This window comes from Bubalus bubalis, chromosome 7 (genome assembly GCF_019923935.1).
Source record: "Bubalus bubalis isolate 160015118507 breed Murrah chromosome 7, NDDB_SH_1, whole genome shotgun sequence".
Classification (NCBI taxonomy): Eukaryota; Metazoa; Chordata; class Mammalia; order Artiodactyla; family Bovidae; genus Bubalus; species Bubalus bubalis.
The window spans coordinates 2,222,625-2,232,177 of NC_059163.1; the positions used below are offsets into that span (position 1 = coordinate 2,222,625).

Here is a 9,553-nt window from a genome sequence, read left to right on the forward strand (position 1 = left end):
ACCTGGCCAGTGAGAGCCAGAGTGCCCACTGCCCTGTCTCACAGAGAAAGCGGAGCAGCGGGGACCGTCTGTCTAAAGCAACATTCACGTTCCAGGGTGGACCAGCCGCACCCAGTTTGAGGAGACGTGGGCCACCCTCCTCGGCGTCCTGGTGACTCAGCCGCTCGTGATGGAGCAGGAGGAGAGCCCCCCGGAAGTAAGGCTGCGCGCAGGCTCACACGGAAGCACCCCGTGCGTGGGGGCCGGGGCAGCACGCCCTTCCGCCTGTCTCACCCAGTTGGTAAACGGGACGCCAGTCACGTCCTGACTGGTGTTCCAGTGTCTGGGTGCTCTAGGATCGTGGCTGGAAGGCGTTTACCGCAGCGTGCTGCCTCCAGGCCATAGGATTGTGTCCATTTTTAAATATATCTTGTGTTCTGCTTTTTACTGTTCAGGTATGGTGTGTAGCAACATTTCATCAAAAAGGAAAGATGTGTCTTAGAGGCCACACATGATTACCAGTGTTTATTTTTCTTGACTTGTTTTGCAAAAATTTTATGGGGCTTGGAGTGTTAATGCGTATTATGGTACTTTAAAATTAATAGAAGACATTTTCTGATAAAGGAAAGCCTGAAATATTAAAAGTCCTCAGACACATGTTCTTCAGGTAGAAGGTGTGGTATGAAGCAGCAGAAACGGCAGTTCAGAGAGTATATGTGTCAGACGTTACCAGGAGTGACTTTCATCGGAGAGGAGCTAGCAGCTTGTCATATGCAGGGCCCTTCAAGTTGGTGAGGAAATTGAGGACAGTTTCTTAAAAAGTAATTCCTATTTGGAGGTTTGTGTCTGGAGGAAAGCTGGCTCTGAAAAGCAGCCGCTTGCCCATCAGATTTATCTCAAATCATAGATGCATGTGGATTCTGGTGAATTCAGGCAGATGCCCCGGGACCCCGGGCAGGAAGGCACGTCCGTCTGTCCCGCTTGGGGCCGGACACTCAATTCCAGGGTCAGAGGGAGCCTTTCTCTGCTGCGTCAGGGCCTCCGTGAACCCTCAGCAGCTGCCTGTGAGCTGGGCCGGCCTTCGGGAGGGATGCTCGGCTCCTCGGGCGTCCCCAGCCTTTGGGTTTATCTTCAGGGAAACTCTGAAGCGTCTCCTCCTCCTGCTCGGGGCCCGGGCCCGTGAGGCCGCCTGGCCGGGCAGCCACAGGGGAGGTAACGTGCTGCGGTGTGCTCCTTGGTGACCTGGGGCTCTCCTTCCAGGAGGACGTGGAGAGGACGCAGATCCACGTCCTGGCTGTGCAGGCCATCACCTCCCTGGTGCTGAGCGCGATGACCGTGCCCGTGGCTGGCAACCCGGCCGTGAGCTGCCTGGAGCAGCAGCCCCGGAACAAGCCCCTGAAGGCCCTTGACACCAGGTGGGCCCGAGAACCGTGTCCCCAGAGCCCGGCTGCATGGGAGCAGGGAGGCGCCGAGGTGCCCTTTCCTTTGCTGCCAGGGTGGTTTGGTGGCTGAGTCTGATGACCTGGCCTCCGGCGGAGCTAAGGGGGCGCCTGTGCAGGGCCCCGGGGGCCTTGGCTCTGCCGTGTTTCCTGGAGGCGAAGCTGGGAGCCAGGGGGTTCACTGTGAAGATGCTGGAGGAGCCGGGTGGCAGTAACCTTTGCTCTGAACTTAGGTTTGGGAGGAAGCTGAGTGTCATCAGAGGGATTGTCGAACAGGAGATCCAGGCGATGGTTTCCAGGAGAGAAAACGCCGCCACTCACCACCTGTACCAGGCGTGGGACCCCGTCCCGTCTCTGGCCCCGGCCACCACAGGTTCCAGGGGCTCGTGGGGAGGGTGGGTTGCTTGGGGGTGTCAGCCTGCTCCCTGTGCCCATGAGCACAGCTGGACTGTCCCAGCGCCAGGGTGGGGGCTCGGGAGGGCCCACCCTCCAGAGAGTCGTCAGGGCTGCCGGCTGGGTGGGCGCCTTGTCAGCGACCACTGACACTCCAGCTTCTGCAGCTCAGCCCACAGCCAGTTCCCGTTCAGTCTGGTTTGTTATGGAGAAAAAGTGATAGTTTCATATCACCCTGCTGGCCCTGCCAGCTTCATATGCTGCACGGGGACGGGGCTCCCCACTCTGCAGGAGACACTGAAGGCTGTGCGGGGATGGGGCTCCCCACTGGGGGGACTCTCAGGGCTGCGCGGGGATGGGGCTCCCCACTGGGGGACACTCAGGGCTGTGCGGGGACGGGATTCTCCACTGGGGGGCACTCAGGGCTGTGCGGGGACGGGACTCCCCACTCTGCAGGGGACACTCAGGGCTGTGCGGGGACGGGATTCTCCACTGGGGGGCACTCAGGGCTGTGCGGGGACGGGATTCCCCACTCTGCGGGGACACTCAGGGCTGTGCGGGGACGGGATTCCCCACTCTGCGGGGACACTCAGGGCTGTGCGGGGACGGGATTCCCCACTCTGCGGGGACACTCAGGACTGTGCGGGGACAGGACTCCCCGCTGGGGGGACACTCAGGGCTGTGCGGGGACAGGACTCCCCGCTGGGGGGACACTCAGGGCTGTGCGGGGACGGGACTCCCCGCTGGGGGACACTCAGGGCTGTGTGGGGACGGGACTCCCCGCTGGGGGGACACTCAGGGCTGTGCGGGGACGGGACTCCCCGCTGGGGGACACTCAGGGCTGCGCGGGGACGGGACTCCCCGCTGGGGGACACTCAGGGCTGCGCGGGGACGGGACTCCCCGCTGGGGGGACACTCAGGGCTGTGCGGGGACGGGACTCCCCGCTGGGGGACACTCAGGGCTGTGCGAGGACGGGACTCCCCGCTGGGGGGACACTCAGGGCTGTGCGGGGACGGGACTCCCCGCTGGGGGACACTCAGGGCTGTGCGGGGACGGGACTCCCCGCTGGGGGGACACTCAGGGCTGTACGGGGACGGGACTCCCCGCTGGGGGGGACACTCAGGGCTGTGCAGGGACAGGACTCCCCGCTGGGGGGACACTCATGCGTCCTTGCCCCGCAGGTGCTCTCATCAGCCATGACAAGCTGCTGCTGCAGCTCAACCCCGAGCGTGAGCTGGGGGACATGAGCTACAAGCTTGGCCAGGTCAGTGCCCGGCGGGCGGCCAGCGGGGCTGGTTCCTCCCCAACACCCCCCGTCTCCAGAGCTAGCTGACTGTCCTCTGCATGTGTAGGGGGCTTTGTTACGTCATTCAGAAACACGGGCCCACACGTGTTGTCTGGTGAGAGGATCGGTTTTGAATAGAGATCTACCTTCTCATTCCATTTTGTGTCAAGACCTCACCCTGACATCCCTCAGCAGCCAAGTTTCCTTTCTTCTTTTTCAACATTCCCTTTCTTAGCGGCTCTTCACCTCAGCTGCTCCCGTGGGCCTCATTCGGGGTCTTAAGCCCCGAACCCCTGGGGGTCTGACAAGCCCTGCCTGGGGATGGGGGTTGGTGCTCGCTTCAGGGACCCCAGGCGGGCCCGGCGCCTGAGCACCGCCCCCGTCCCGTGTCCCCTGAAGGTGTCCATCCACTCGGTGTGGCTGGGGAACAGCATCACGCCCTTGCGAGAGGAGGAGTGGGACGAGGAGGAGGAGGAGGCCGAGGCCCCAGCACCGTCGTCCCCGCCCACATCTCCGATCAACTCCAGGTTCCCTCTGCCTTCTGTCCAAGCGAGCGGGAGCTCCGACCAGTCCCTTGTTTGGGGGCCTCTTGATGAACCTCTCATCTCTTTTGGGGGAAATTGCAGGAAACACCGGGCTGGAGTCGACATCCACTCCTGTTCGCAGTTTTTGCTTGAGTTGTACAGTCGCTGGATCCTGCCGTCAAGTTCCGCCAGGAGGACTCCCGTCACCCTGATCAGCGAGGTGGTGCGCTCGGTGAGTGGCGTGCCCGCCCCTGTGGTGCCCGGGGCCCGCGCGGAGACGCCAGGAGGTTGAGGCCAGGGGAGGGCCACCTCCACGCGCAGTGCCGGGCAGGCACGCCCCAGCCCAGTGGCCGCATCGTGGAGTCGGCACGGGACTGCCTGTCCTCGCAGCGCTGTCTCCTCGGGCCTGTGACAGACGTACCCCCCCAGCAGCCAAGCACCCATCCGGGTGGTTGTTGTCGGGGGGTTGGCCTCAGAGTCCTTCACATCCGGGAGCCCAGAGGGGCCGCCAGGAAGTGTAGCTTCCTATGGGCAGCACCCGTCAGTCCTCGCAGCGTTGAAGTCACACCTGAGAGCTTTGAAAAGTCACTCACTCAGTGCCGGCTTGTCACCTGCGTTTCGTCCGGAAGTAGGGCCGCCCGGGACTGGATCCATCGCGTTAGCTATTCCTGTTCTTTTGACCTAAAGGTGTCTCCTTTCCGGAGTGACTTGTTTTTTTTAAAACCTGTTTTTCTCAGTATTCCTTTAAAGGTTTCTACAGATTGTTTGATATTTGGTCAAGTTGATATTTTTAAGAACTTCATTTTTAATTTGTAAGTTGCAGATTGACTTTTATCAAAGAAGTCAACAAACTACAAGTACTGCTAAAGATCTTAAAAAAAACAAGTTGCTAGAAATTCTTGGTGGTCCAGTGGTTAGGACTCAGCACTGCTGTGGGCCCAGATTTGATTCCACAAACCACATGGCATGACAAAAAAAAAAAAATTGTCTATTTAAAAATGATAACTTAAGAGTTTTTAGTTGCTTTGCATCTAGCATCTGGCTCATCAGCAGTCCCTGGGTTCTCATGCCTCCTGTGTACTCAGTCTGTTAACATCAGGTGACTCCTGGAAAACAGCACTGTGCCTGTGTGCGGGAGGGCACAGGCGGGGCAGGGCAGGGCAGCGTTGCTACAGAAGTGCGTTTGACCTCGTGACCTCGAGAGGCCTGCGTGCCTCCACGGGTGGCCTGAAGTCCTGCCGGCTAAGTTGTTCAGCTGCCAGAGTCCCTGAAGACCAGCCAGCCCCCGCCTCCAACACACTCCCGGTGCTCGGGGGGCTTCTGCCTGATCAGAGCCCATCTTCAGATGTCACGCGAGAAACTGGAGACTCTGGGGAGACAGAAGGAATCGGTGCCAAAGCACTGACTTCTAAGCCAGGCGCCTGTTTCTCCTTCGCGGCTTTGAGACCTGGGCTGGCGGTGGCCGCAGCGTGTGAGCCCGGCTCCAGGGAGGCCGCGGGCACCCTTCTCTCCTGGGCCCAGGCTCCGGTGCAGGTTCGGCTCCAGGGTGTGGAGCCCAGAGTGACCCGCCCCCTCCCACCACGTGTCCGTCTCCAGCTCCTCGTGGTCTCGGACTTGTTCACGGAGCGCAGCCAGTTTGAGATGATGTACCTGACGCTGACGGAGCTGCGGAAGGTGCACCCCTCGGAAGACGAGATTCTCCTCCAGTACCTGGTGCCCGCCACCTGCAAGGCAGCCGCTGTCCTTGGGATGGTGAGCGGAGGGCGTGCGGGGCCTCGGCCGCGGGAGGAGGGGCCCCACGTCGCTGCGGAGCGTGGGGTGCCAGCCGGGCCTCTAGTGGGGCTCTCATGGCCCTGGGTCCTGAGGTGGTGCAGTGCCTTCTCCAGGGGCTCGGCTGTGCCCTAGGGGGCATGAGGCCAGGTCCTCCCCCTTGAGAATGCTTCCGCCCCCTGCAGTGCCCTGCAGCACCGTCCAAGGGGTGGGAACGATGGGTCCCCTGGCTTCTGCTGTTCGAAGCCCAAGTGGGGCCCCCTGGGTTGCTGCGGGAGGTGGAGGCAGCTAGACTGGAGGCTTGAGGGATCCTTTTGTCTCCGCGGGAATTTTCGCTGCTGGGCTCATTCTCACGGTAATTGTGCTCAGGCCTGAATCCCCAAGGCTAAAGCTGTGTTGTCTATAAATGGAATGAGTAATGCTTTCAAGAAGAGGCTTAGACAGGTCGGCCTGGGGTGCACCCCCGCTGGTGGGGAGGCAGCACTGGTCCCCCAGGACAGGGACACACGCCACTCGGGACGGGGCCCCGTCCTTTGTGGCTGTAGCCGCGCAGCCCAGCCGCGGAGTTCTCAAGCTCTGCTTTTCTCCAGACTTGCCCAGGTTGTGAAGGCTGTGCCCGTGGGCTCTGCTGGTGGTTGGTGGTCTTGGGTTGTGGGTGGGAGGAAGGGAGTCCTCTGCAGTGTCAGCTTCGTGGGGACCACAGGGCAGAGCTCCCAGGGGCTGAGGGGTAGTCAGACAGCCTCTGAGGCTTTTGCAGAGTGAGACAAGGCCCTCAGCCAGCAGTGGTTGCTTGTCCCTGGGCGGGGTGGTCTGTCCCCAGGGAAGTCCGTCACAGACTCAGAGCTGGGGTTCTTCCCAGGGCCAGCCTCGTGGGTCCCTCTGTCACTCACACACTGAACTCCAGCCCCAGGAGAAGGGTGTGAGCACAGACGTGACATGGAGGCTCAGGGAGTCCCCACTCGTAGGGGTGCTGGGGGCCCCCGCGACACCGCAACCCTGCACGCAGGCCCCCGTGGTGCGAGGCCAGCCTCCCGGCCTCCCCCGGGGTGTGGGCCCTGCCCAGCCCCCGTGTGCTTGTGCCCAGGACAAGGCCGTGGCGGAACCGGTCAGCCGGCTGCTGGAGAGCGCGCTCCGGAGCAGCCACCTGCCCAGCACGATGGGCGCCCTGCACGGCGTCCTGTACGTGCTGGAGTGCGACCTCCTGGACGACACCGCCAAGCAGCTCGTCCCCGTCGTCACCGACTACCTCCTGTCCAACCTCCAGGGCAGAGCCCAGTGAGTGGGCGCGGCCGGCCTCCCACCGCGGTCTCCCGGGTTCGTCCGACGGGGCGGGGGGTGGGGGTGCCTATAAGTGCGCGTACAGCAGACCCCGGCTGAGGCGCCAGCAGGGGCCCACGTGGGTGCCCTCCTCACAGGGACGCTGGCTGAGTCCCTGAGACGGGAGGCCAGTGCGCAGTGCCGGCAGACAGCATGGCGGGCGTGTGCACTCACCTGGGCTGACGTCTCGGTTTCAGCTGCGTGAGCGTGCACAGCCAGCGGCACGTGCTGGTGATGTGCGCCACGGCCTTCTACCTGATCGAGAACTACCCGCTGGATGTGGGCCCGGACTTCTCGGCCTCCATCATACAGGTGAGCCAGCCTGGCCTGGGCTGTGCTCTGCGACTGGGGGCTGGGCCGGCAGAGGCTCCCACCTGGGAGGAGGCTGGGCAGCCCTTTGACCCGGAAGCCTTCCCTCTGCGCAGATGTGTGGGGTGATGCTGTCTGGAAGCGAAGAGGCCACCCCGTCCGTTGTCTACCACTGCGTCCTGCGGGGCCTGGAGCGCCTCCTGCTCTCGGAGCAGCTCTCCCGGCCAGACGCAGAGTCCCTGGTTAAGCTGAGCGTGGACCGGGTGAACGTGCACAGCCCGCACCGTGCCATGGCCGCCCTGGGCCTCATGCTCACCTGCATGTACACAGGTGAGCCCGGCTCGCGCATGCCGCTCAGCTCCAGACGCAGGGGTTCTGGAGGGGCCTCCAGTTCTCTGGGCCGCCAAGCTGCGTGAGGTCAGAGCCCCGTCTGGGAGCGGCTCTCAGGCTGACCCCTGTGCCCTGTGTCTTGGCTGGGCCCTGGGGGCTGGGCCCCTGCCCCCCGGTATCAGACCATCAGGAGGAGTTTGTTAACTCCTGTGTGAGCTCCAGGCCCACTTCCCAGAACCGTCCAATTTTACAAACCAGCGTCACAAAATGGCTCTGTTCCAGGAAAGGAGAAAGTCAGTCCAGGCCGAGCCTCCGAGCCCAGCCCTGCCGTCCCCGACAGCGAGTCCGTGATCGTGGCCATGGAGCGGGTGTCTGTTCTCTTTGACAGGTGAGTGCAAGCCCGCCTGCCCACAGCTGGGGGCGGCCTGCTCCCTGCCTGGGCCCCGGGCTCTGTGCCGCGGGCCGTCCTGGCACCCAGCGCCCAGGTTTGGACTCAGGTGGCTCCAGGGCTGTCCCAAGTGCTGGCCCAGGTCCTGATGGCGAGGGGCAGTGTGGCGGCGTCGGGGGCCTTTGAGAGGACGGGAGCGGCCGTCTGAGCCGCCAGCTGTAGAGAAGGGCCTGGGGGCGGCGCTAGCAGCAGCTCAGGAGGAGGAGCCCTGTGAGGAGGAGGCTGCTCTCGGGGCCCTCGGGCAGCCTTACGAGCGGGCAGCATCCCTGAGAGCCGGTGATGACGGCCTGCCTCCACATGTGTGCCCTGGGGTCCAGGACGGCTGGGGGGCCTCGTCCGGCTCTGCCCCGGGCCTCTCAGGCCATGTTTGTGGCCTCAGGGACGCTGGCTCTGCTCTGCACCCCTCAGCTCGGGTCAGCTCTGGTCAGCAGGCGACCATCCGGGTGCTCACGAGAGCACTCTCCACAGAACCTTCTCCAGGCCCGCTCTGGCCGGATGAGGTGCTCTGGAGAGCTGAACGAGCACGCTGCGCCCACGTTGCCCATTTCAGCGAGCATCCTCAGTCCCGCGCTCACACTCACCAAGCCCGGGGGGCATGCAGGGCGCCCACACTTAGCCCCACCCGCGGGGGCTCATGTGCCAGGCTTGCTGCGAGATGAGCGTGTCCGCCCGTGCAGGGCCGGCATGCAGCCTGGCAGCGCGCTCGTGTGTGGGGACGCTGCCTTGCGGGTCTCGCGCCTGCGGGTCACGGCTGGTATTTGCAGGCAGGTGGAGTGGGCACACCGGGCTGGTTTCCAGGTCCCGTCCGGTGCTTTTCCGTCGCAGGCGCCTGTGTGACTGGTTCTGGGCCACCGCCACGGCTGCAGGCTCGGACACGCCAGCCCTCGCGTGTGCTGGTGCAGGGAGCCCACTTCCACACCCCAAGGCCCGTGTGCTCAGCTTCCTGCAGATGGTCTTGCACGCGGAACACACGGATATGGAGGGCCAGCGGAGGTGTGCTGATGGCCAGTAGCCCGAGTAGCCTGCTGGCTGCCCCTTGGCCCTGGGAGGGCCTTGTGCCAGGGACCAGCCGCGGGTCTGCTGAGGGCAGGCAGCCAGGGGCACTGGGGCAGGGAAGAGGGCCTGCCACGAAGAGGGCCTGGCAGGGGTGCTGCTGGGTTCCAGGAGTGCAGACGTGCCTGAGGGCCTCAGGAGGACGCGGGTCTGTCGCAAGGGGCTGTGGCATGCCGTGATGTCACCGCCCCGGCCGTCTTTGCTGCTACTTCAGCATGCCAGGCGGATCAGGAGCCCCCGGGCTGGGGAGCGTGGGCGGGACGGGCTTTGATCCAGGCTCCCCCCCACCACCACAGGATCCGGAAGGGGTTCCCCTGCGAAGCCCGCGTGGTGGCACGTGTTCTGCCCCAGTTCCTGGACGACTTCTTCCCGCCCCAGGACGTCATGAACAAGGTCATCGGCGAGTTCCTGTCCAGCCAGCAGCCGTACCCGCAGTTCATGGCCACCGTCGTGTACCAGGTGAGGGGCCGGGGCAGGGCGCCCAGACCAGGCGCCGGGCCCCCAGCTCCCCCCGGCTGGCACTGACGGGGCGGCCTCTCGCAGGTGTTCCAGACACTGCACGGCGCGGGGCAGTCGTCCATGGTGCGGGACTGGGTCATGCTGTCCCTCTCCAACTTCACGCAGCGGAGCCCGGTCGCCATGGCCATGTGGAGTCTCTCCTGCTTCTTCGTCAGCGCGTCCACCAGCCCGTGGGTCTCGGCGATG

The 9,553-nt window shown here is 63.8% G+C and overlaps 1 protein-coding gene across 3 annotated transcripts in view; it reads left to right on the forward strand.

Moving 5' to 3' along the window:
* The window catches only part of HTT (huntingtin), a 129,172-nt gene that overhangs the window by 118,123 nt on the left and 1,496 nt on the right, over nucleotides 1-9,553 (forward strand). For 2 of the 3 annotated variants that reach the window (XM_025289626.3, XM_044945562.2), the window contains 13 exons: nucleotides 96-196; nucleotides 1,240-1,394; nucleotides 1,652-1,791; nucleotides 2,994-3,076; nucleotides 3,497-3,624; nucleotides 3,724-3,853; nucleotides 5,218-5,373; nucleotides 6,476-6,666; nucleotides 6,906-7,020; nucleotides 7,134-7,347; nucleotides 7,630-7,735; nucleotides 9,145-9,307; nucleotides 9,392-9,552. In XM_025289626.3, coding sequence (XP_025145411.3) covers nucleotides 96-196; nucleotides 1,240-1,394; nucleotides 1,652-1,791; nucleotides 2,994-3,076; nucleotides 3,497-3,624; nucleotides 3,724-3,853; nucleotides 5,218-5,373; nucleotides 6,476-6,666; nucleotides 6,906-7,020; nucleotides 7,134-7,347; nucleotides 7,630-7,735; nucleotides 9,145-9,307; nucleotides 9,392-9,552 — 1,843 coding nt within the window. Of the gene's footprint in view, nucleotides 1-95; nucleotides 197-1,239; nucleotides 1,395-1,651; nucleotides 1,792-2,993; nucleotides 3,077-3,496; nucleotides 3,625-3,723; nucleotides 3,854-5,217; nucleotides 5,374-6,475; nucleotides 6,706-6,905; nucleotides 7,021-7,133; nucleotides 7,348-7,629; nucleotides 7,736-9,144; nucleotides 9,308-9,391; nucleotide 9,553 lie in introns of those variants that run through there. The other variant, XM_025289627.3, reaches the window with a different exon arrangement.